Here is a 27,154-nt window from a genome sequence, read left to right as displayed (position 1 = left end):
AAGTATAAATCTCTGACTAGCTAAATGCTCGTAGAAGGAAATATTTAAAAAAAAAAAAAATAGAGCAGATTGGTGTGAAGTTATGAGTGCCCACATCTTGTTTTGCTGAAGTGCCTTGAAGGAATTGGCTAACTAATGGTAGAGCCAAACACAGTGACAACCCAGTTTTAAAGCACATACACAATACAATTGTTCCACCCCCACCTCAAAGCACAGAGGAAAAAGTGTTCCTTTCTTAAAGGTAAGCCTCGCCCTGTTTACTCAGCTCAAAAATGTTTTCAGTGTGCGATAAGGCATTGGTGTGCAACTAAAAAGGGACTATCTCGTTCATTCAGGCATTTTATGCAACGTTTCCCTCTGCAGTTCTGAAAAGTACACACACACACACGCACACACAAAATCTCAGAACAGAACCCCTTTTACTGTGAATAAGGAAATTTGGACTTCTCTAGGAGACTGCTTATAAAGACTAAAGCAGCTCTCCCTTAAATGCTGTTTTAATCGATCAATGGCATCATTCAAAGGCATGGATTATTTTTTAAAAAAATAAAAAACTAAGCCACTAAGTCACAAAATGAACTGGCCATCTTGTGGCTTAGTGCAATGCATAAGCCTGGTCAATGAATGACTTCTTCAGTCCAGGTGAACCAGCAGAGGTGAGACTATTCATAGAATAACAGTGCTGGAAGGGACCTTGGAGGTCTTCTAGTCCAATCCCCTACTCAACCATTTCAGACAAACGGCTGTCCAGTCTCTTCTTGAAACCTCCAGTGATGGAGCACTCACAACTTCTGGAGGCATGCTGTTCCAGTGGTTAATTGTCAGGAAATGTCACCCAATCTGTTACTGCCCTCAATTCAGTGGTGGGATTCAAACTCGTTCTCTGTATGGATGCTGCTTCCGGAAGTCCATTCTGGGCCTGGGCAACAAAAAATTAGCTGGTGCAAACCGACTGAATCCCACCACTGCCTCAATTCCTTTGGAGAATAGGTCAACCTATTCGCTATGCACTAAGATTAGCCAAGTTGTGATTAATAGATTTTGACAAGTTTACTGGTAGTTACACAGAACCCAGGAAAGAAAAAAAAAGGAAGGATGAATAATATAGAAAAACATAAGCTTTTGGGCTGCCGAACTCCATTATTCAGCCATGAGATAATAGAGACCCACAAAAGGTTTTAAGATCAAAATAATTTGAGTTCAGAACATCTGACCACAAAATTTGTCACTGGGAAAACTCTGAAATATTTTCAAGCCAGGGCACAAATGGTCAGATCCAGACATAAATCATTTTCATCTAGGAATATAGGCTGGACCTCTTTGGGATGTTATGAGCTCAACATAAGTTTGTCTTAAAAAAAAAGTCTTGCTTTGAAAGACCAACAACTTTCAACTAAAGCCACACAAGGTTGCACTTACAGAATAGGAACCCCATTCTCCATTATCTGTTAATTTCACCCATTTATCACTGGTGGAGTCCATCTCTTGACACTGGTCGTTTTGAATCTGACGATTAAACAAAATAATAAGAGTTACCAGGCTGTCGATCAAGGCAAACACACAATTAGAATTTATGCAACCTTCACTTGCAGTTCCATAATCCTTGCCCTGTCATAAAGTAAGCCAAGGGTGTGTCCTCACACTATTACAGAATCTGAGAAATTATGGGGGACAAGTGGGAACATAACAGAACCAAGTTTGCATAAAACATTGTGTTGTCCTTCTTCCTAGGTGAGATCACAAAAAGGTTGCGTGCCTATTCTAAGCCAAGCTTTGCTAAATACTGTGAGATTTCTTTGCTGAGTGGCAGCCTTTGTGACTTTAAGATTCACGTGAGGTTTGAACCTGGGTCACACTGCAGGAGCCTGAAAAATCACTTTACAGTGCACACTAAGATCCTTGACTGACATTATTCAGTAGACAAGCTAGTAACCAGTTTGGCTGGCTTGGGAGAGACAATACACTAAGCTGGCTTGGGAGAGAAACTATACTAAGTTACGGCATCCATGTGTAACACTTTTGTCTGTGTCACTGAACAAGGATAAATGTGTGTTGAAAGACAGTGGGCTTCTAACTGCAAATGGCAAAATATAATAATTAATGTCAGGCAGCAATGTGGATTTCACAAGCACAAGGCTGGAATTGGTAGAGCATCATAACCCTAACCCTAATCAGTGAAGTTATATTAACTATTTTTTTAACCTTTTCCATGGACCCTCTTGTGTGTGCCCACGTACACTCCCAATGACTTTTCTCCTTCAGATCAGATCACTACTGAGGGCCATGGAGGATGGATGTTGCAATACATGAACTATGGGTTTTGTAACCCTAAGGAGATATTGGACAGCCATTTGTCTGAAATGGTGTAGGCCAGGGTCTCCTGCTTGAGCAGGGGGTTGGATTAGAAGACCACCCAAGGTCCCGTCCACTCTTGTTATTCTGTTATTCAAGTATTAGGAAGTCCATCCTACGTGGCCCTCACTACTCAACTTGACTCAGAATCTCCATGATGAGACTCTTCAGATGTTTGAAGAGGAACGTCTAGAGGTCCCAAGCTGATATTTTCAGTGGCTTGGTCTGCTTAAGAAAAGCAAACACTGAAAGATTCTTGATTCAAAGACTCAGAACACTACAAGATCCCCATTTAAAAAAGATGGACAAGTTCCCTTATAAGTATCACAGCCAGGTAACTGCAGAATAAGGACAGTAATCACTGCCCCAATGGACAGGCCCAATATTCTCTTGTACGTAAGTCAAAGTCCACATCTCTTTGACAGTACAGGATTAGAGAATATTTTTTCCAGACATGAAAGGAAATGCTGCATTTACTTTTAAAGCGGTAAAATATGGACTAGGGCAGGGCTAGGCAACCTTGGCTCTTTTATGACTCGTGGGCTTCAACTCCCAGAATTCCTGAGCCAGCCATGCTGAGGGGAAAGGGAGAGGTTTCCAAGCTGAGCCGTTCCGGCTCAGGAATTCCGGGAGTTGAAGTCCACGAGTCATAAAAGAGCCAAGGTTGCCTACCCCTGGCCTAGGCCTAGGCCGCTTTATGACTCGTGGACTTCAACTCCCAGAATTCCTGAGCCAGCCATGCTGAGGGGAAAGGGAGAGGTTTCCAAGCTGAGCCGTGCTGGCTCAGGAATTCTGGGAGTTGAAGTCCACGAGTCATAAAACAGCCAAGGTTGCCTACCCCTGGACTAGTGAATTGTTCTCCCTGTACTTTTAGGTTTTTAGTTCTGCCTTTCTGTAATGTTAGGCATTATTCCTTGTTCTACAGCAGGGGTGTCAAACTGCTGGCCTGCGGGCCGGATGCGTCATGGTGAAACTGCGCCCACCCCATTGCCGGTAATGGGGGGAAAAAATCACAATACGTCACGACACGTCACGTGACATTGCAAGTTTGACACCCCTGTTCAGGAATTCTGGGAGTTGAAGTCCAGAGTCATAAAAGACCCAAGGTTGCCTACCCCTGGACTGGGGCTTATCTGAAGGACTCTTTCTCCTGAGATGAGATAGAATTTCATTCTATGCCAATGTCTCTTTTAGTCACGATTTCATTAAGCCAAAGAGGTCTGGATTGCCACAAGTCACCTAGCGCCAACACAGCATGCTGCGCAAACGTTATCCTGGCTATTCTTTTGACCAGAAACTAAAGCTAGCTGCTGCTCATGAAATGTAGAGCAGAATGGCTGGAAAGCTACCATGAAGGTTTTGATCAAAAAACGTTCTGAGCTCAGAGCAACTTTAGGGCTCCTATAATGAGACTGTGCTTCTGTTTTTCTGCCGGGAGAAAAGAAAAGAAAAGAAATCAATCACCACCAGACCAGCTGCTTGTTGCATCAGGGAGCAAATTTGTGTTCTGTAGCAGAATCACTGGTGGTGTCTTTCTTTAGAAGTGAAGAAACTGGAAGCAGAGATATGACAGCCATTTTCGACAGGGAAGTACAATGTCTCATCTGCCAAAGGTGGGAGCTGGCACAAGTCCCACCGGGGGGAGGATCATCATCATCATCATCATCATCATCATCATCATCATCATCATCATCATCATCATGATGTTGGAAGGGACCTTGGAGGTCATCTAGTCCAACCCCCTGCTCAGGCAGGAAACCCTATACCATTTCAGACAAATGGCTGTCCAGTCTCTTCTTAAAAACCTCCAGTGTTGGAGCATTCACCGCTTCTGGAGGCAGGATGTTTCACTGGTTAATTGTTCTAGCAGTCAGGAAGTTCCAGGTTGCTTCTCCCCTTGATTAGTTTCCATCCGTTGCTTCTTGTCTTATCTTCGGGCGCTTTGGAGAATAGCTTGACTCCCTCTTCTTTGTGGCAGCCCCTGAGATATTGGAACACTGCTATCATGTCTCCCCTCGCCCTTCTCTTCATTAAACTAGACATACCCAATTCCAGCAACCGTTCCTTATATGTTTTAGCCTCCAGTCCCGTAATCATCTTTGTTGCTCTTTTCTCTACTTTTTCTAGAGTCTCAGCATCTTTTTTACATCGTGGTGACCAAAACTGGACGCAGTATTCCAGGTGTGGCCTTACCAAGGCATTGTAAAGTGGTATTAGTACTTCACGTGATCTTGATTCTATCCCTCTGTTAATGCAGCCTAGCACTGTGTTGGCTTTTTTGGCAGCTGCAGCACACTGCTGGCTCATATCTAAGTGATTGTCCACTAGGACTCCGATATCCCTCTCACAGTTACTACTATTGAGCAAGGTACCCCCTATACCAGGGGTAGGCAACCCTGGCTCTTTTATGACTCATGGACTTCAATTCTCAGAATTCCTGAGCCAGCATGGCTCAGCTTGGAAACCTCTCCCTTTTCCCTAAGCATGGCTGGCTCTGGAATTCTGGGAGTTGAAGTCCACCAGTCATAAAAAAGCCAAGGTTGCCTACCCCTGCCCTATACTATAAGTGTGCATTTGGTTTTTTCTGCCTAAATGTAGAACCTTAGTTTTTCCACCACTGAATTTCATTTTTTTAGATAGCACCCAGTGTTCCAATCTGTCCAGATCCTCCTGTATCTTAAGCCTTCGGTTGGCAGGATTATTTGGCCAGGTTACCCTGTCTGTATCTCTTGAGTGTCTCCAACCATTCTGCAAATGTTAATTAAGGCTGAACGCCCAATGTGGCAACCACCCTTTGGGGATCTGAGTTGGCCACGACAGTGATTCACGCCTGGCACAAAAGGAAAGAAGGAGGTGAGGCCAAGACTTCGGTTTTGGTTGCGCCGTCTATCCAGGTCCGTGTCAGCCGTCACAATTTTGCTTGGCACGCAGGGAAGAATTTAGAATTTCAGGCCCTTGAGGATTTCGTGACGCGCAGAAACATCAACCTGGATTCTACATAATTGAGCAAGAACACAAACCTAGATTGCAGGAACTAATCTGGGTTTGGTCAATGGGACCAGAGGTTTTCTCTTGCAAGCTTTTGGACTCCTGCTGGAGCCACATTTCAGGGAACTTCTCTCTAGCACTGCTCCAGCACGAGGCCCCCAGCTCAGAGTCCAATGGGCTCCACAAGTCCAAAAGCTCGGAAGTCAAAATCCCTGGTCCCAGTGACCAACCCAGATTGGATCCTGCAATGATCCTGGGACACATAGATTCACCTTCATTCGTGAGAAACGTGGATTGTCTTAGAAAGAAGACAAAGTTTTTGTCTCCTCTGGACGTTGACTTGAGATTAGTACTGCCCTTCTATGCTCTAAAATGCTGTAGGTCTTTGGAAGCCAAACTGGTGAGCTGATGGCTTGTCTCTTGATAGAGAGGAGACAGTGGTGGGATTCAAATATGTGAACAACTGGTTCTCTGTGTGGATGCCGCTTCTGGAAGTCCGTTCTGGGCTTGGGCAATGAAAACATTAGCTACTGGTTCTGCTGAACTGGTGCAAACCGGCTGAATCCCACCGCTGAGAGGAGATCCAGAAAAATCAATCTTACCACATCTCCTCTGGAGCTGATCTCATCCCATCTCTTGGGACAATCGTCTCTCCCTCTGGATGGTAAGGTCTACTGTGCCTTCCCTCCATCCCTTCACCCTCCACCATCTCTTGGCAGGTAGTTTTAACACCCCTCCTGTGCACTGTTTGGTCAGAACTTAACATTTTCCATCCCAGTGAGAAGCGACAATCATAAGAGAAAGATATGAAGGTAGAGATGCTACATGCACCAAGCATCTAGAAGGACATCATCGTAGAGACATTCCCCAATGCTGCAAAGTTAATGCAGGACTACCAAGAATGAGACCAGAAGAGGCTGTGAGGAAGCGATCCTAGATCAAAGCATCTGCTAAACACCAAGTAGAGGGCACATGTATATGGCTTGCAGCTGTAGGAAAAAAATGAAGATTTGGAGTCTGGAGGTTCTTTGACAGACAGCCATGGGCTCTACCATTTGAGCTGAAAAGGCACCAAACCTAGACCTCAAATGACCCAATGAAATGGGTGAAAAATCTAATGAATGCAGATGGTCTTCTACAGTTGCCAAACAAGCAATAGCACTACCACTTAGACTTATATACCGCTCCATAATGTTTTGCAGCACTCTCTGGGCCATTTACAGAGTCGGCATATAGCCCCCAACAATATGGGTCCTGATTTTACTGACCTTGGAAGGATGAAAGGTTGAGTCAACATTGAGCCGGTCAGGATCGAACTCCTGGCAGTGGGTAGAATTTAGCATGCAATACTGCATTTTGACCACTGCACCATCCTGGCTCAATCTCTGAGTGGGCCATTTTTGCCCAGCCAAGTCAAACACTCACAAATCTAGTCACTATATCCCTTCTGACATTCAGTAAGTGTAAAGTGTCTTCTGTAAAGAAGACAGTAAGTCACGTTCAGTAACGTGACAAGTTTATGGTGATTTTACTGAAAATTCCAGGACCATGGAAGAAGGGGGGAAAAAGGCAATGGAAAATCACTTCCATATTGCTGCCAAAAAAATGACCTACCCAATTCAACCCTAACCTCTAAACTATCTCAACCTGATCATGAGGCACAAGAGGAACCAAGCCAAAGACTTCAACCAGAGCACCCAAAATCATGTGAATTTACCCTCAAAGAGCTGAAGTCTAGAATGTCTGCCTTAGCAAGGTTACAAGTTGCATTAGTCATTAGGTGGGCCACCTTTCCATTAGCAAAGCCAGTTTGGTGGGCATCAAAGCCTGAGAGACCTTGGACAACTGCAGCCAATCGGATCTGGCACCTCTGAGTCAAATAAGGAGGTCTGTCTTATTGTGGGGAAGAATCATGTCTTTGTAAGCCCTAAAGAAAACACAGCTGAGAATGCCAAGAAACTATCTTAAAATTATCCTCTGTTTGGAATATCGTGCCTTAGTTTCCACCGACTCTAAGGTTGATATAGTGCACAAGTTTCCCTTACAAAGAATTCAAAGAAGATGTTGTTATCAATATACTGATACTCGAAGAAGACAGAACCGGATTTCTTCAGGTGGACCGTGTAGATTAAAGAGACGGTGCAGTCATCCCTATTGGACTCAATGTAATTCCCACGAGGGGTCCAGGAAGATCTGGAAAAATATAAAGAGAAACAAGCTTTATTCTATACCCGCCAGGCATCTTGAGTTTAGATTTATGACAAACTGTTAACGTGTAGGCTCTTTAATTATTTATTTATTTAGCGCATGTCAATAGGCTGTTTTTTAATAAACTGCTAGAATTTGGGAAGGGGCTCCCTTTTTTTAAAGAAGGCAATCGAAAAGATTTTTCATGGATTCATTTTCTTTTTTGATACTGTCCATGGGGTTTTCTTGGCCAAGGATATTGGAGAGGGTTGCCATTTCCTTCTCCAGTCAAAGCTATGGGTGGTTTTTTTTTCCAATAGTCACGGATGGCTGAGTGCTGAAAAAAAAATGGATGCTTTCCAATTGTGGCACTGGAGAAGATTCCTGAAAGTCCCTCAGACTGCTAGGAGATCCAATGAGTCAATCCTGAAGGAAATCAACCCAGACTCTCCTTTGGAAGGGCAGATCCTGAAGCCGAAGAGAGAACTCCTTGGAGAAGACCCTGATGTTGGGGAAAGATGGAAGGCAAAAGGAGAAGGGGACGGCAGAAGAGGAGATGGTTAGATAGGGTCATTGATGCCATGAATTTGGGCAAACTCCAGGAGATGGTGGTGGGACAGGTCCCCTGTCCTCCAGGGCAGGGCTTTTCAACCTTTTCACCCACTGTACCACTTTTAGGACATGGCAACATCCGAGGACCACCAGTCGCCTAGCAAGGTGTCAAAAACTTGAGGACCAAAAAAAAAGGAAAAAAGTGATAAAGTACAGGTAGTCCTCAACTTACAACAATTCGCTTAGTGACTGTCCGAAGTTACAATGGCACTGCAAAAAGTGCCCCCCAAGCCACAGCCGAGCAAGACACCTGCCTGCCCACCCGGCGGCGCTCTTCCTCCTGTCCAAGGTTTTCATGGTTGTGAGCATTTGTGTTGAGGATTGGCAGCGGGGGTGGGGTGGGGGGGTGTTTGGTTTTTATTCCCCCCCCCATCTGCTGGGTGGTTGCAGCAGGTTTTGGTCACTTCACATGACCCTGGGACGCTGTGACCGTCATAAATATGAACCAGTTGCCAAGCATCTGAATGTAAATCACAAGACCCTGGAGATGCTGCAACATTCCAGCTGATCGGCGCTTCTTCTAGGCTCAGTAGAAGCGCCGGGATCAGTGCCGAGCTCCAGCTGGAGTCTAGCGCTGATCCTGGTGCTTCTGCTGAGCCCTGACAGCCCTGCAGCTCCAGCCGTCTCTCACTCAGGCTTGTGCGGTGCTGACACCGGTTCAGCTCATTCCCCTCCCCCGCTACCACTTTTCTAGGATGGTCGCGTACCACCTGCCAGGAGCCAATGTACCACAGGTGGTACCCGTACCACTGCTTGAAAAGCCCTGCTCCAGGGGCTCCGAGAGTTTGCCCAAATTCAAGTTCGTGACACTACCTTCCTTTGCTAGAGATGCTTGAATAAAGGCTGGATGATGACCCTCAGTCAGGAATGTGTAGATCCCTGCATTGGACAGAGATCAGAGCATCTCGTTTCCAATTCTTCCTGACTCTTGCATTCAATGATTTTTGTAATACATCTTCATGCTCTCTTACTGATCGCTAGGAGAATCTTGGCCTTCTGAATGCTAAACCTACACCAGATTATTGCCAGGTAGGTGGGTGCCTGTTTACATTCTCTAACTGGCATCTTCTGGCTACTATTGGAGCCTTGACATACACAAGGAGAAGAGGGACTAGCTCTCAATGAGGTCCTGGAGACCAGAAGACCCATAAGATTCTTACTTGGCACAGCTGTCGGCTTTACTCTCGGCCGAGCCAAGTATGCTGTCCATGTACGTTGCTACATTAGAGAATCCCGCCGGCAGGTCATCCCATTCATCAAACTTGATCCCACTTCCCAACGAGTAAGTCCCTTCAGCACATTTACTGCAGACCTGGTTCTTCATTTCCAGATATTCCCCAGAAGCACAAGAGAAAGCTGAGAAGGAAAACATTTACAAATCATTAGTGGCAAAAGGCAAGTCGTTCACTGGACGTTCTAACAACATTTTTTTTTAAAAAAAGCATTGATCGCACTATTCGCTTACAACAATGGTAGCAGCAATTCGGGGAATTGCACTAAATTGCTCCATAGACCTGTGAGAAGAATCCAGAGAAAGAAATAATATTTGGGGAAATATTAAAAAGGCAGAATATATTTCCCCAAAGGATTTTAAAGGCAGAAACCAACGCCCCCAGGCCAAGTCTCTCTGCCCCAGACAGAAACCAGGTCTGCAGAAATGCAGATGTGATAATCTTGTTGGAAAGATTGGAGTCAGGAAGCTGGGATTAGGAAGACAAAGATCCCTAGAATCAACAATCCCTCACACCAAAAAAAATCCAACAGTCATCAGCCCCAGGCCCAGGAAAGCAGGATTTGATCTCTGGGACATAAATAGGATTAACCCACCAACATCAGAATACCAGAAAGGCACACTCAGACTCGGGTCAAAGCTCATGCCACAGGAACAACTCCAAACAAAAGCTCAAGAAGGTATAAAAACCCACCACACCCTACTACATGTGGTCAGCTTTCCCAGAGCCAAGCTTCTGTCTGGCTCTCCTCTTTGATAAACTGCAACCTTCTTTCTAAAGCGGTCTCCATTTTGATTATTCCCAGCTTGGACTGGACCCTGATGAAGATGTTTTTCCTTCAACCTATCCACCCGTTTTTTGCATTCAGGGACCTTCATGTTTTAACTATGTATGGTAGGGAATGGTTAGGGTGAGGAGGGGCTGGTTGCAGACCCCACGTTCTCTTCTTACTTCAAAGTCACTGAAAGTGAAACAGCAACGCAGTGAATTTGTTACATGGGACAAACATTTTCCTGCTGAGGTTTGGTGTTGTTGTTTTTTCAACAGTTTGGGTAGTAACTTGTTGCCTGTTGTGTGGCTGAAGTTGTGAACTTTGCCACCAAAACCTCTCAAGGCAACCAGAGAGGGATCATAACATCTGGCTAGAGATATGTGGCCCCTGTAGCTGGTTTATATAAAAGGTGGCTTGCTTCTTGAAGCTCAAAATAAATATATAATTTGGTATATTTAACCAGAATTTATTCCTTGTGTTCTAACACTGCAGGGGAGGGGGAGAAGAAGGAAGGACAGGGAAGGGAAGGGAAGGGAAGGGAAGGGAAGGGAAGGGAAGGGAAGGGAAAGGAAAGGAAAGGAAAGGAAAGGAAGGAAGGAAGGAAGGAAGGAAGGAAGGAAGGAAGGAAGGAAGGAAGGAAGGAAGGAAGGAAGGAAGGAAGGAAGGAAGGAAGGATCCAACCAACATTCTTTAGGTCATCTTCTGATTTTCTACTCATAATTCATCTACAAGATAACACACAATTTCCATAATGGTCTTTTCTTTGCAATGTTTATCTGTGATGGGCCTCTTACCAGGAGGAACTACCTAGGAGTGGAAAATATCATTCATATGTGTGCCTTCTGACCAAACTTGTCTTTCAGGTTTGACCACAATGCACACATTCTCCTAACTCATTCCTGACCTGCAGCAGAGAGGCACAGAATTTTTATATATACATTCAGCTGAACATGCAATGAATTAGAACCAAGGTTGGTTTTAGGCCATTGATAAAGTTCTCTGCTGCTTCATTAACATCCTTTGATCGCTTAGCTTAGCCTATTCTTTCCATAATCCAGGGCTGTGTGTTTGTTGCCTTAATAGTACATGTGTCCATAAGGAGGAATTGCTCTGAGAATGCCAGCTGTTGCCTGGTTTAATCAGCAGCCGATTGCCACTAATAGCAAAAGAATCACTTTGGATATCTGGAATCACTGGAAGACTTGATTTGTAACTAAATTTGTTATTCTCTCAGACTCCTCAGCAAGACTTCACACAGTGCAATTAGCTGGGCCACTGGGTTAGCACGGTGTGGTGAATACGCCTTCTGGGCTTCTGATGACTGCCTGGGGAGACCAAGAATACACACCTGGTTCCCAGGTGAGTTTGCATCAGAGATACACCTGATCGTGGTTGCTAAGCTGCCTTTCATGAAAACGTAATCTCATGTTATTTCTCTTCTCCCTGAAAAACAAATTCTCAAAACTTCCCAAAAGCTTCAGCTTCCCCCAAAAGGAGAGTGCTGGAAATGTTGCTGGTATTTCATAGAATATAAACAGTAAGATCTGTTTTCCATATTGATGGATTGACGATAATGATATTATCCATTCAACTGTGTCCCAACTCTTGGCGATTCTGTGAGTCAGCTCTCTCCACATCTTCCAATCTTGCACTGCTTCTCTGACTTGTTCTATGCCAGGGGTAGGCAACCTTGGCTCTTTTATGACTCGTGGACTTCAACTCCCAGAATTCCTCAGCCAGCATGGCTCAGCTTGGAAATCTCTCCCTTTTCCCTCAGCATGGCTGGCTCAGGAATTCTGGGAGTTGAAGTCCACGAGTCATAAAGCGGCCTAGGCCAGGGGTAGGCAACCTTGGCTCTTTTATGACTCGTGGACTTCAATTCTCAGAATTCCTCAGCCAGCATGGCTCAGCTTGGAAACCTCTCCTTTTCCCCTCAGCATGGCTGGCTCAGGAATTCTGGGGGTTGAAGTCCACGAGTCATAAAAGAGCCAAGGTTGCCTACCCCTGTTCTATGCTCTGGCTGATGTCAGCTTTATGGTTGATTGATTGATTATGGGCGATCAAGTCATTATTGGCTTTCTCCATGCTGATCTCTCTCGAATCTCGTCGTTCTGGTTTTGCAACAGGCAACTCCCATAGCCCGTGAAGCTGAATCTTTTTCAATATAGTATGTTCTAAAAAGTAGAATTCTGCAACCTATATCAATCATGAAAAGTACGGGGTATATTTTGGTCCAGTGGTGGCATTCAGATATGTGAACAACCGGTTCTCTGTGTGGATGCCGCTTCCGGAAGTCCATTCTGGGCCTGAGCAACAAAAAATTAGCTACCAGTTCTGGTCCTGTAAAATGACAATCAGCAGAACATCCACTCTGAATGATGTTTAATTATTGAAGTAGTGCTGTAGCTTTCTCCATTCTTGTACAAAATCAAAATCTTAGCCATTTTATTCACCATCCAACATCGGGTTGACTCCTTTCTTTACATACTTAGTCCAGTCAACCACTAACTCAGCCAAATATTATTAATGTCTCCGAGGACTCTGAGTGAAAAATCACTTTTTTTCAAATATCTCTAATGGAGGGCCCATGAACCCTTGTGCCAGGAGAGTACTGGAAATTTTTTACAACTGCCAGTGAGATACAGAAAGCACAGCTCCACAGCACACAGTCCTTTCAGCAGTTCCAAGAAGACTCCACACCTATTTGTACTACTCAGGTGACGCTGAGGACACAGGTAAACCTCCAAGTGGCCTCAACAGCTCTCCAAAGGAATGCAAATGACCAAGTGTCTACAAGGAATGTAAATCTTTCCTTCCCCCACCATTCAGTCAGAAGTGAAGAAGTTTCTTGCATGAGAAACGAAACATCTTCAAAGAAAAACAAGAAAGTCCATTTGCCTCTTGAAAGACCACCTTTGGGACAGCCATGACCTGGATGACTTGAGAGCCTCAATCGACATTTTCCTTGAAGTCGTTTCACTTCTCAGAAGCTTCTTCAGTTCTGACTGAATGGTGGAGGATGGAAGGATTTATATTCCTTGTAGTCTTTTAGTTATTAGCACTCTTTCTGCGAATGGTTGAGGCCGGTTTGAAGCCACAAATAAATCTCCAAGTGGCTGCAATGACTCACAAAAAGAGTAAGTATATATCCTTCCATCGGCCACCATTCAGTCAGAACTGACAAAGCTTCTTGGATGAGAAGCAAAATATCTTCAAAAACAAAACAAAAAAAGTCTAGTTGCCTCTTGGAAAAGCATCTTTGGATTAATCTTATGTACTTCTTTTTGAAGGACTCAACAGAGATTATTCCAGAAAGAATTCTAAAAGCCTTAATTAGGCCACTTATTGTTTATGGTATAGCAGAGAAACTTAAATTAATACTAGTCAGTTCAGGCAATTTTATCCAATTCCCAAAGAAGATAATAATAATAATAATAATAATAATAATAATAATAATAATAATAATAATAATAATAATAATAATGATGATGATGATGATGATGATGATGATGATGATGATGATGATGATGATGAAGAAGAAGAAGAAGAAGAAGAAGAAGAAGAAGAAGAAGAAGAAGAAGAAGAAGAAGAAGAAGAAGAAGTTGGAAGGGACCTTGGAGGTCATCTAGTCCAACCCCCTGCTCAGGCAGGAAACCCTATAACATTTCAGACAAATGGCTGTCCAGTCTCTTCTTAAAAACTTCCAGTGTTGGAGCATTCACCACTTCTGGATGCAGGTTGTTCCACTGGTTAATTGTTCTAACTGTCAGGAAGTTTCTCCTTAGTTCTAGGTTGCTTCTCTCCTTGACTAGTTTCCATCCATTGCTTCTTGTCCTGCCTTCAGGTACTTTGGAGAATAGCTTGACTCCCTCTTCTCTGTGGCAGCCCTTGAGATATTGGAACACTGCTATCATGTCACCCCTCACCCTTCTCTTCATTAAACTACACATACCCAATTCCAGCAACCGTTCCCTATATGTTTTAGCCTCCAGTCCCCCAATCATCTTTGTTGCTCTTCTCTGTACTCTTTCTAGAGTCTCGACATCTTTTTTACATCGTGGTGACCAAAACTGGATGCAGTATTCCAGGTGTGGCCTTACCAAGGCATTGTAAAGTGGTATTAGTACTGCACTTGATCTTGATTCTATCCCTCTGTTAATGCAGCCTAGCACTGTGTTGGCTTTTTTGGCAGCTGCAGCACACTGCTGGCTCATATTGAAGTGATTCTCTACTAGGACTCCGAGATCCCTCTCACAGTTACTACTATTGAGCAAGGTACCACCTATACTATACCTGTGCATTTGATTTTTCCTGCCTAAATGTAGAACCTTACTTTTTTCACCATTCAATTTCATTTTGTTAGATAGCACCCAGTGTTCGAGTCTGTCCAGATCCTCCTGTATCTTAAGCCTGTCTTCTGGAGTTTTGGCTATTCCTGCCAGCTTGGTGTCGTCTGCAAATTTGATGAGTTCCCCATCTATCCCCTCATCCAAATCATTAATGAAGATATTGAAGAGCACTGGGCCTAGAACAGAGCCCTCGGGCACCCCACTACACACTGCCCATCTATCTGAAAAACAAGCATTTTAACTTGGGAACAATGCTGACACTTTCCTGCTAAATTATGATCAGACTGGGCAAGGAAAATACCCAGCAAAATCGTTAAGCCCCATTAACTACAAATGCTTTTGCTCTACTAAAATATTAGCAATACATAACTACATCAAAAGAAATTGCATTTCCCTCCTGTGCTGGTAGAAAAACCACACTGGGCACCTAATTGTACATTTATATCCTTCCACCTTTCACTTAAAATATCAAGGTGGTTAAGAGTCTGCTTATTTGAAGGATCATTCACAAGAAAGATATATTTCAGTTTGGAGGAGATGGATAGATTATATTCAGAATAAATATGGGACTAAAAAGTTCCATTTAGCTTATGAGTAGATTTTAGAGGGATATTGTTATTAATTTTAGTGTTAGTACTTTGTATGTATCTATGTTAAAGGGGAGTTAAAGCACATTATGAATTTGGTTAATTTTATATTATGGATAATTTTTAGTTAGAATATGATTATTATATCTATAACCCTGTATTTAGCTCTGGGAAGTGGGGGGGAAGGGGGGTGGTTTGGGGTGGGTGGGTTTTGGGGATATGTATTGTAAAATCTTTTTTTGTAAAACTCTTTAATAAAAAAAAAGAGTAAACCACAGAACAGCGTGAAGCAAAAACTCCACTAACAACTGGCAACAGGCAGCCCAATAAGAACAATAACATTTATAACCGAAAAACAATTAATAAAAGAGGAAACAGATCAAAAACCTGAAAGAAGTCTGTGAAACAGGACCAGTGGTGGGATTCAGCCAGTTCATACCAGTTTGGCAGAACCGGTAGCTAATTTTTTCTTGCCCAGGCCCAGAATAGACTTCCGGAAGTGGCATCCACACAGAGAACCGGTTGTTCACATATTTGAATCCCACCACTGATCAGGGCCCATAATGAAGAAAATATGTAGGGCTCCAGACACAGATACTTAGGTTAGCAATAGCACTAAGACTTATATACCACATCCTGGTGCTTCACAGCCCTCTCTGAGTGGTTTACAGAGTCAGCCTGTTACCCCCCAAAATCTGGGTCCTCATTTTACCGACCTCAGAAGGACGGAAGGTTAAGTCAACCTGGAGCCGGTCAGGATCGAACTCCAGGTTGTGGGCAGAGTCAGCCTGCAATGCTGCAGTTTAGCCACCATGCCTCTTAAGGTTAAGAGTTGCCATGCTTAGGGGCCACTACCGTCTGTTAAATCAGGGGTCCCCAACCCCCGGTCCATGGACCGGTACCGGGCTGCGGCATGCCAGAAATTAGTCTGCACAAACAAGCAAAGCCCCATCCGCAGGATGCAGGCAGCACACAAAAACACGCACCCTCCGGTCCGCGGAAAAAACTCTCTCCACATAACCGGTCCCTGGTGCCCAGAAGGTTGGCGACCTCTATGCTAGACGTCTTCCCAACCTCAGATACTAAACAGACAATTCGTACCAGCCCTCTAGGTGCCTAAAGGGCGCTTTTTGAGATCAGACCTTGTCAGCTTCATGGCATCAACCAGATAGAATTCACAACCAAGTGAGCTGATTCTGCTTCATTGCAAAGCTGCATTAACAAAATGTAGCTTTCTAAATCTAATCTAAAAGTACAAATGTCCCACTGTCTCTTTTACCACCTGAGAAACTTTCTCCAAGGTGATTCCCACGTGATCCCATTCAATTCTGCTACAGCTAGCCCCTGACATACAACAGTTCATTTAGTGACCGTTCAAAGTTACCACGGCAATGAAAAGAGTGACTTATGACCGTTTTTCACACTTACGACCATTGCAGCCATCCCCGTGGTCACATGGTCAAAATTCGGACGCTAGGCAACTGACTTGCATGTATGACGGTTGCAGTGTCCCGGAGTCACGTGATCTCCTTTTGTGACCTTCTGGCAAGCCAAATTCACTTAACAGTCACATTACTCACTTTAACAAGTGCAGTGATTCACTTAGCAACTGCGGCAAGTAAGTGTTGTGATTCAGGGTCAGCCTGTGGGTTCGGCAGTTGGGTCGGACGAATCAGAGGAGGAGGGGGGTGTACTAGACCTTGCTGAGGGGGTTGAAGATCTTGCTGATGATAGCCCTCAGGCAGGCCCCTCCCACTTGGTCACCATGGAGACCCAGCTGTGTGAGCCTGACAGTGTGGATGAAGATGACCCACAGCTGGCCCTGTTCAAGGACGCCCGACGCAGGAGGCAGTCAAGTAGGAGTAAACAGAGGAAGGCTGTGGGGCTTCTCGGAAGGAGGCAGAGAGAGGCCACGCCCTGAACTCTTTATAAAGGGAATGTTTGGGGAGGGCTGGTTTGCTGAAAGCAACCGCTCAGATAGTGTTTCAAAGCTCCGGTATCTTGGTGTCTTGTTTGTTTTTGTAATAAATTTGGCAGATGTATTCCAGCCTCTTGCCGTCTGTAAAGGGGTTGCCTTTTCTGCAAGGCCGGTAGCAGGCTGGTACAGAACAGTAAGGTCGTAAAATGGGGCAAAACTCCCTTAACAAATATTTTACTTAGCAACAGAAACGTTGGGCTCATAAGTTGAGGACTGCCTGTATCTATATAGTCAGAAGTTTCCATCATGAAAAGAACAGGTTTTTTTTTAATTCAAATGTTTTGGCCCTAAAATGCTTCTTAGAATTTTATTATCAGGACTAATGGGGAAAGTCTTCACCAGGCTGTTTCCCTCTAGATGTGATAACTGATTATCTGTCAACGCTGCTAACATCGGATGTTCTTGCTTTGACAACTCTGGAGATGCGGCCATTTCCCTTCTTATGTTTTACTCTTAGAGTTAAGAGTTAGATGATAGTGGGGGGAAGAGGAGGAATGTGCACGAAAGTTCAGTTAGACATAACAATGCTGTACTAGTGTGAGAACTAAGGTTACTGAAATAAGAGATGATAAGAAATGGCGGATTGGAGAACTGGAGGGCAAGCCTGCATTTCAAACTAATTGGAGAATGTGATTTATGACTGTTAATTAAGGGAGGAAATTGTGCTTTGATGCTATGTGCTCAGGGGAGGGGAATTCAGATTTTGGCTTCGGCTGTGTACGTGCCGATGCTATGCTTCTCGAATAAAGATTCTTTAAGGTAAAACAATGCCTCGAGGTTCTTTGAAGAGTTTCATCTGTCGGAACCATGACATTATCCTTACAGGATGTTGTATCCTCAGCCTGAACACTTCAGGTCTTCCAACATCCCTCTGCATGTACAGGTAGTCCTCAACATACGACCACAATCGAGCCCAAAATTTATGCTGCTAAGTGAGACAGCTGTCAAGTGAATTTTGCCCCATTTTACGACCTTCCTTGCCACAGCTGTTAAGTGAAACACTGCAGTTGTTAAGTTAGCCACACGGTCGTTAAGCGAAGCTGGCTTCCCCCCTTGATTTTGCTGGTCAGAAGGTCGCAAAAGAGGATCACTTGACCCTGGGACACTACAACCGTCATAAATATGAGTCAGTTGCCAAGCCTCTGAATTTTGATCGTAGGATCACAGGCATGCCGCAATAGTCGTAAGTGTGCCATTGTAACTTCAAATGGTCACTAAATGAACTGTTCAAAGTTGAGGACTATGGGTACGGATTCAGAATCCCTCCATCACGCATCCTCCATGTGATCCCATTGTAAATCTGGCCCCATTTCTAAGTTCAGCTTTGTATTTTTATTTTTACACGAACATAGCCTGTAAACAGAAGCGAAAAGGACTGGCAAGGTCCGTAAGAGATTCGCGACCTCGTTATTATTACTACTCTTAAATTTTTAATTTAAAAAAAATCAATTATTTTTTTTTTCTAATTTATTATTATCTTTAATTTTAAAATATGGAAAGACTTACTGCATTCTTTCCCTCTGACAGGATCAGGCAAGCTAGAACACTCGGCTCCTGGATTTGGGATTGCAACTCTCCATCTGGATCCGCTGCTGTCACATTCGGTGTACTCAAAATGGTAGTCTGCCTGCAAGAAATAATTAAAAAAAAAACAAAGTTTTTTTGCCCCTTAAATAAGTTTTTCGTTTAGGTCAGGTTAGATTTATGAGACTCGGTCACAAAATTACCTTGTTAAGAGCCTCCTGAAGGATGGCCAAGGACTATATATCCACCTATTTAACTGCTGTTTTTTCTGCCACATCCACAACACAATCGAACAGGGCCGCTGCTTTTTACAAGTCAACACACTAACATTTGTTATTCAACAACTTCGGCTTAGATCTTGGTACTGGATCAACGGGTGAAGAAAAGAAGAGCAGATTTCGAAAAGGGGCTGGCAGAAAAAAAACAACATAATTGACGTATGGCTCTTTTCACAGGAATCTCAGAGATACAACTCAAATCCGGGTTGCAACCTACCAAGCCTCTGACTTTATCCAACGCCTGCAGTAAGATTGAGGTTTTAGGTCAGAGTCAAAAGGTGAATATCTCTATTAAAAATCCACCTACTGCTTTAGCCTTTTATATATCTTCATTTCTCTCTCTGTCTCTGTCTCTGTGTGTGTGTGTGTGTTTGTGTGTGTGTGTGTGTGTGTGTGTGTGTGTGTGTGTGAGAGAGAGAGAGAGAGAGAGAGAGAGAGAGAGAGAGGAGAGAATTAATGTGTGTTCTATCTATAATCTACAGTATCTATCTATCATATATCTATCCATCTAGAAAACTGATATTTTCAAAGTATTCCAGAAAGCCTGTCCTAATCATTTTTGCTAGGCTCAACTACAAAGGTTAATAGCAACATAGCAAAGAAAGTAAAATATATACAGTATATATGTGCGTAATTCTTTGACCTGCCATTTTCTTTGACCTTTGCCTCCATACACCCTGATCCTCCGCACATCCTGGTAGTGGAAAGGCATCTGTTTTCCAACAATGGACACAGTTAAAAATGTTTTAAGATTCCTCAAGCGATAAGGCACAGAGATACCATAGGAGGTACTGAGCAGGGTTTATTTTTTTATTTATTTTAATTCCATTTATATCCCGCCCTTCTCCGAAGACTCAGGGCGGCTTACAAGTTTAGCAGTAGCCTTCATTCTATGTATATGCCTGCTTATTAAGATTTAAGATTTAAGATTTATTGAGATTTTTATACCGCCCTTCTCCCAAAGGGACTCAGGGCGGTTCACAGGGCATAAATATAAACAACAGTACAAACATTAAAAGATAATTAAATTAATGCCCAAGTTAAAACCAGAATAATAAAACAAACCTATAAACAACCCAAGTACCCCCATCAGGCCAGACCCGCTAGTTCGAATAAATGGGTCTTCAACCCGCGACGGAAGGATCGGAGGTCTGATGCCATCCGGAGCTCAACCGGCAGTTGGTTCCATAACGCCGGAGCACCCACAGAGAAGGCCCTCCCCCTGGGGGCCACCAGTCGACATTCCTTGACAGGAGGCACCCTGAGGAGGCCCTCTCTGTGGGCGCGCACAGGGCGGAGGGGAGTCGACGCCGGCAGCAGGTGGTCCTCGAGGTATCGCGGACCCATGCCATGTAGGGACTTAAAGATCATAACCAAAACCTTGAACCTTACCCGGAAGACAACTGGTAACCAATGCAGCTCACGGAGCAAAGGTGTAACATGGGAGTACCGGGAAACTCCCAAGACAACTCTCGCGGCCGCATTCTTAGGGCTTTCACACACACACCCCAAGCGGCATTATTACAAAGTCAGCTTAATTGCCCCCAACAATCTGGGTCCTCATTTTACCTACCTCAGAAGGATGGAAGGCTGAGTCAACCTTGAGCCTGGTGGGATGCGAACCTGCACTACTTGCAGGCAGCTGGTGTTACTTAAGGAGGCATTAGCCCACTGCTCCACCAAGGCTCCACCAAGGTTAATATTATAATGGTGATTTTTTTTTTCGAAGTGAAGGGGATTTCCAGACTAGGGCACTGGGAACCATTTCAGCTTTACGGCTGTTTAGTCACTTCATGTTTTTTTATTTTTTTTTATTTTTTAAAATCCCATTTATATCCCACCCTTCTTCGAAGACTCAGGGCGGCTTACAATCTAAGAAGCACAAATCAATGTGCTTAGCAATAGCCTTCATTCTATGTATATGCCTGCTTATTAGGGCTTTCGCCCCCCCCCCCCAAGCGGCATTACTACAAAGTCAGCTTATTGCCCCCAACAATCTGGGTCCTCATTTGACACTGGTGGCTTAGCTGAGGTTAGTCTGAAGACACCCCAAAGGTGGTCTTTTTATCAAAAGTGAGACAACTCTGCAGAGTCTGTGGGTGATGTGTTCCCTCACAAGCAGGAACTCTAGCTTCACACCCACACCCACACCCACAGACATTTATGCAACCTTCTCCTTCTTTCCTGCCTCCCCCTAAGGAGGTCTAGTCACTGTCGCATTATTTTTAGAGTTTCAGGATAGCAGGAAAAGAAGATGCTCACAAATCAGGCTGAAGATTCTTAGCAAGACTGCGGAATGGAAATGATGGGAGATGCAGAATTATTCATGATCGCTACCTATTTGGCTGGCCTAATTGCCTAGGTGAGTTATATTAGACATAATCCTTTCGCAGAATGCACGGTGGTGGCTGATTCATTTAGCCTTCATCCGTCAACCGCTCAGTGTGAGCGGCTGCAGTGCAAATCACTCTCTTTCTAATTGTCATGATTCATTTGTGCCCTGTGGTTCCAATCCGTTTTGCCTGCCAAATGCAAAGGGGGTTTTACTCATCTGTACTCTTCTCTATTTCCCCTAATTATGGTCTGTAAATGTGGAAAGCAGAGTTGTCCGCGAGGGAGACTTTCAAAATGCCACCAAGACGGGAGCTACAACAATGCAAATCAAAGCTGCCATCTTGATTTGTCTGACCTCTTTCCCCTTTGATGGAAAGCCTCTTCCAAAGGCAGGTGATCACTTCATGGACCCATTCATATACTCTCTCTTTCTTGCATAATACAGACATGGCTTATCTGCAGGAAAAGAAGAGGCAGAGCCTGGAGGCGGCATCAAGAGAGGACTCAGCCTACAATCATTAAAAGGTAAAGGTACTAGTCATTTCCAACTCTAGGAGCCAGTGCTCATCTCCGTTTCAAAGCCGAAGACCCAGCGCTTGTCCGAGGACGTCTCCGTGGTCATGTGGCCGGCATGGCTAGACGCCAAAGGCGCACGGAACGCTGTTACCTTCCCACCGTAGTGGTCCCTATTTTTCTAGTTGCATTTTTACGTGCTTTCGAACTGCTAGGTTGGCAGAAGCTGGGACGAGTAACAGGCGCTCACTCTGCTACGCGGCACTCGGGATTCGACCCACCAAACTGCCGACCTTCTGATCGACAAGCTCAGCGTCCTAACCCACTGAGCCAATGTCTAAGTCCAAATGCCTGGCTGGGGAATTCTGAGAGTGGATGTCCACACATCTTACAGTTGCCTGCCTAGCTTGGCAAACTCCACACTAAGGTGCATTACAGTCTCAGAGCTATTGAGATCCCAGGTCTACATTCTGGAGCAGACTACTTATGACACAAAAGTGGACATTCAGTTGGACTTCTGAATATATCTCCCCTTGAAAGCCATGCAATACAGATGGTTGACTTCTGCCTCCACTCCCACTTGGCTTCAAACAATACCATTTTGTGCCCTAAAATATTTGTGCAAGCCTGAGGCTCAATAAGCAATTCTTACAAAGCACCACTAGCTAACAAGGACCACAGTTAAGCAAAAACACCTGACAGAGATACAGTTCTTTCATCAACCCCTGATCAAAAATTTCTGGCAATCGGAGGGAACCATGTTTGTTCATGTTTGTTCACTATATAACACCAACACAGAAATTGATCACTCGATGACCTCAAAAATGCAACAATGAGAGAGCTCTTTCAGGTAGGACAACAATGCTGAAATCGGGATGGTGCTCCTGAGTAGCCAGGAGGAAAAACCAAACCCATCGAAACTGTAAAATTGCTCTCCTTTAGCCCCAACACAATTTTCACATCAAAACCTAAATAATAATAATAATAATAATAATAATAATAATAATAATAATAATAATAATAATAATAATAATAATAAGAAGAAGAAGAAGAAGAAGAAGAAGAAGAAGAAGAAGAAGAAGAAGAAGAAGAAGAAGAAGAAGAAGAAGAAGAAGAAGAAGAAGAAGAAGAAGAAGAAGATGGAAGGGACCTTGGAGGTCATCTAGTCCAACCCCCTGCTAAGGCAGGAAACCCTATAACATTTCAGACAAATGGCTGTCCAGTCTCTTCTTTAAAACTTCCAGTGTTGGAGTATTCACCACTTCTGGAGGCAGGTTGTTCCACTGGTTAGTTGTTCTCACTGTCAGGAAGTTTCTCCTTAGTTCTAGGTTGCTTCTCTCCTTGACTAGTTTCCATCCATTGCTTCTTGTCCTGCTTTCAGGTGCTTTGGAGAATAGCTTGGCTCCCTCTTATTTGTGGCAGCCCCTGAGATATTGGAACACTGCTATCATGTCACCCCTCACCCTTCTCTTCGTTAAACTACACATACCCAATTCCAGCAACCGTTCCCTATATGTTTTAGCCTCCAGTCCCCCAATCATCTTTGTTGCTCTTCTCTGTACTCTTTCTAGAGTCTCGACATCTTTTTTACATCGTGGTGACCAAAACTGGATGCAGTATTCCAGGTGTGGCCTTACCAAGGCATTGTAAAGTGGTATTAGTACTTCACGTGATCTTAATTCTATCCCTCTGTTAATGCAGCCTAGCACTGTGTTGGCTTTTTTGGCAGCTGCAGCACACTGCTGGCTCATATTTAAGTGATTGTCCACTAGGACTCCAAGATCTCTCTCACAGTTACTACTATCGAGCAAAGTACCACCTATACTATACCTGTGCATTTGATTTTTCCTGCCTAAATGTAGAACCTTACTTTTTCACAATTGAATTTCATTTTGTTAGATAGTGCCCAGTGTTTGAGTCTGTCCAGATCCTCCTGTATCTTAAGCCTATCTTCTGGAGTATTGGCTATTCCTGCCAGCTTGGTGTCATCTGCGAATTTGATGAGTTCCCCATCTATCCCCTCATCCAAATCATTGATGAAGATGTTGAAGAGCACTGGGCCCAGAACAGAGCCCTGGGGCAGCCCACTACACACTACACACTTCCTTCTATGTAGATGCAGTTCCATTGAGGACCACACGCTGAATACGGCCTGTCAGCCAGCTACGAATCCAAATCATATAGACATTCACGATAACCCTAATAATCCCCTCCAGCAGCTGAAGAACAGGACTCATTAGCAGAGTACAATAACTCTACTTTTCAAGAAATACCCATTAGTCATGTCTCCTCATTTTAGGAGGATGTTAAGGCAAGGTGTTGTGGTTTTCCTTGGCTGTCAAAAGGGACCATTGTGTGCTCTCTCATTAAAGTCTGGATGGTTTTTTTGCAGAGCAAATGATATGAGTAACCAGATTCTGAAAGGTTGGATCCATCCACAATGACAATAAAGATATTCTATTCTATTCTATTCTATTCTATTCTATTCTGTTCTGTTCTGTTCTGTTCTGTTCTGTTCTGTTCTGTTCTGTTCTGTTCTGTTCTGTTCTATCCCATCCCATCCCATCTCATCCCATTCCATCCCATCCCACATTGTGTTCTATTCTATTTGATTTTATTCTATTCCATCACTAATGTACACTTGTGGTAAAAAAAAACACCTGATGCCTTAAGAAGGATCACACTACCCACATTCACCCACACTACCAAATGGTTCACTACTGAAGTTACCAACCCAACCTCCTATAAGAGAAGCTGCGTAAAAACATTATTTAGGAGAGCACAAACACACCACAGCAATCCTGAATACCAGAAAAAAGAAACAGCCTGGCTACGCAACACCTTCCAACAAAGTAGATACACGTGCCACTTTATCAAAGAGTGCCTGGCCACTCAACCCACTGCAGCACAATCAACACAAGTTATGAAAAGGACAACACTGCCCTACATCAAAAACCTCTCAGAAATAGAAGTATTATTATAACTAGACAGTTAAGATTTGTAATCAGAATTTTGTATCTTGGTATGAAAAGGGAAATAAGAATATGCTAAGAACTTTGAATAAGGGATGCTTTTGGTTGCCCAAATATAACTTGTTTTGAAATTATAAATGATTGGGCTACTTTGAACATGGATGGGGAAAACTAAAATTGAAAAAAAGTGAAAATAGGATATGGATTAAATAAATGGAAATTGAGTGCAAATGCAATTAAGATATGCTTTGGTTAGAAAAGATATTTTAAACTGATATTATTGACATTATTAGAAAAATGTAACAAATGTTGATATGCAATGGTATATTGATTAACAATAATAAAAATGGTGTTTGCTTAGTGTGGAAAAATGGTTAATACTAGAAGAAGAGGAGATGTACTGAAGGGTGTAATATTGGACTTAGTTGGAAGAAGTTTATATATACCACAGAATCACTAATGGACTCAGTCATCACGTTGTCTATTGGGCACTTGTTTGTGAAAATAGAAAATTAATAAAACATTTATTTTTAAAAAAAACTTCTCAGAAACAAGCCCATAGACTATTACAACCACACAGCATGACAATAGCACTAAAAGTTCTCCAAAACATTCTAAGTAAACCAAAAGATCCAGTAGCCCAAGAAGACAAAAAGAAAAAAGAGTCATCTACACATTCAATACAAGGATTAAAGGTAAAGGTAAAGGTTGCCCCACACATGCATGCTAGTCGTTTCCGACTCTAGGGGCCAGTGCTCATCTCCGTTTCAAAGCCGAAGACCCAGCGCTTGTCCGAGGATGTCTCCGTGGTCATGTGGCCGGCATGACTAGACGCCAAAGGCGCACGGAACGCTGTTACCTTCCCACCGTAGTGGTCCCTATTTTTCTACTTGCATTTTTACGTGCTTTCGAACTGCTAGGTTGGCAGAAGCTGGGACGAGTAACAGGCGCTCACTCTGCTACGCGGCACTCGGGATTCGACCCGCCAAACTGCCGACCTTCTGATCGACAAGCTCAGCGTCCTAACCCACTGAGCCACCGCGTCCCTTTTAATACAAGGATTACACAAATGTTATTTTGCCGCCAGTTTCCGTCTTCACCTCTTTCACCAAACTGATTCAAGGATGGGTTATTCAGAGTAGCATTTTTCTCGCACCTTATTTCCCAAGACCAAGTTGCATATTTGTTTTGCTTTCACCATTCCTATTTGCCCTTCTTCAAGGTTATCTCCGGATTCCTCTCTAGTCCACCAAACTGGGTTTCTCAGGCTATTTGGGACCCTGTTTCCCATGTAAACAAATTTATTTTTAAAAAATTGCTATCTTTGTGAAATTCCACCTGGAATAAAAGAACAGCCATGGATTTTCATTGTTGATAATACTGAATCTATTTTCAGGGTAATTTGCTCTGTTATTTTGATGAATGGATGTACGACATACACTTCTACCTGGAAGGAAAAGGGGGGGGGGGAAACCATCACAGTGCACAAAAAGATTCATAGCCAGCTGCACCACCAATGTGTCTGAAATTATGAGAAGTTGAGGAGGCATGCAATGAGAAGCATTGTTCTTTCACACTGTTCGTTAATGATGATTCTGTGTTTACAGAAACACAATGCACCAGCCGCGCCATCTGCACAGAAGGCTAGATGACTGGAATCTTGTTTAGACACTTCTTCTTTTACACTTTGAACATTAGAGGGAACAGTTGGTAGATCTCCCCCACAAACATGTCACCAACCTCCACAAACTAAACAGAAGGTCCTGCAGACTCTAGCAGAAAACGATCTGAATTTGACTGCACACACGGAAAACTTCAGGACAGGTTTCCTAAATTTGACAACAAAATGCTCTCTAGCTATCAAATAGTTGTTCATTCTGGGAGTTGAAGTCTTCGTAACCTTAAGATATCTGGACTTTAACCCACAGAATTCCTCAGCCAGCATGTTGAGGTCCACATATCTTGATTTTGCTTGGGTTGAGAAACAATAATAATAATAATAATAATAATAATAATAATAATAATAATAATAATAATAATAATAATAATAACAACAACAACAACAACAACAACGACGACGACGATGATGATGATGATGATGATGATGATGATGATGATGATGATGATGATGGAAAGGACCTTGGAGGTCATCTAGTCCAACCCCCTGCTAAGGCAGGAAACCCTATACCATTTCAGACAAATGGCTGGCCAGTCTCTTCTTAAAAACTTCCAGTGTTGGAGCATTCACCACTTCTGGAGGCAGATTGTTCCGCTGATTAATTGTTCTAACTGTCAGGAAGTTTCTCCTTAGTTCTAGGTTGCTTCTCTCCTTGACTAGTTTCCATCCTTTGCTTCTTGTCCTGCTTTCAGGTGCTTTGGAGAATAGCTTGACTCCCTCTTCTTTGTGGCAGCCCCTGAGATACTGGAAGACTGCTATCATGTCACCCCTCGTCCTTCTCTTCATTAAACTACACAT

General features: G+C 43.5%; 1 protein-coding gene across 2 annotated transcripts in view; it reads right to left on the bottom strand.

Annotated features, from left to right (window-relative positions):
* Positions 1-27,154, bottom strand: part of ELAPOR2 (endosome-lysosome associated apoptosis and autophagy regulator family member 2) — a 108,771-nt gene that overhangs the window by 49,010 nt on the left and 32,607 nt on the right. For both annotated transcript variants that reach the window (XM_081331542.1, XM_081331543.1), the window contains exons 2-5: positions 18,564-18,684; positions 9,300-9,495; positions 7,386-7,533; positions 1,420-1,506 (exon numbers count right to left, since the gene is read on the bottom strand). In XM_081331542.1, coding sequence (XP_081187668.1) covers positions 1,420-1,506; positions 7,386-7,533; positions 9,300-9,495; positions 18,564-18,684 — 552 coding nt within the window. The remainder of the gene's footprint in view (positions 1-1,419; positions 1,507-7,385; positions 7,534-9,299; positions 9,496-18,563; positions 18,685-27,154) is intronic.

The sequence above is a fragment of the Vipera berus genome (genome assembly GCF_964194415.1).
Source record: "Vipera berus genome assembly, chromosome: 6".
Lineage (NCBI taxonomy): Eukaryota > Metazoa > Chordata > Lepidosauria > Squamata > Viperidae > Vipera > Vipera berus.
The sequence above is the reverse complement of the archived record's forward strand: the minus strand, read 5'-3'. Positions and strand labels throughout refer to the sequence as shown.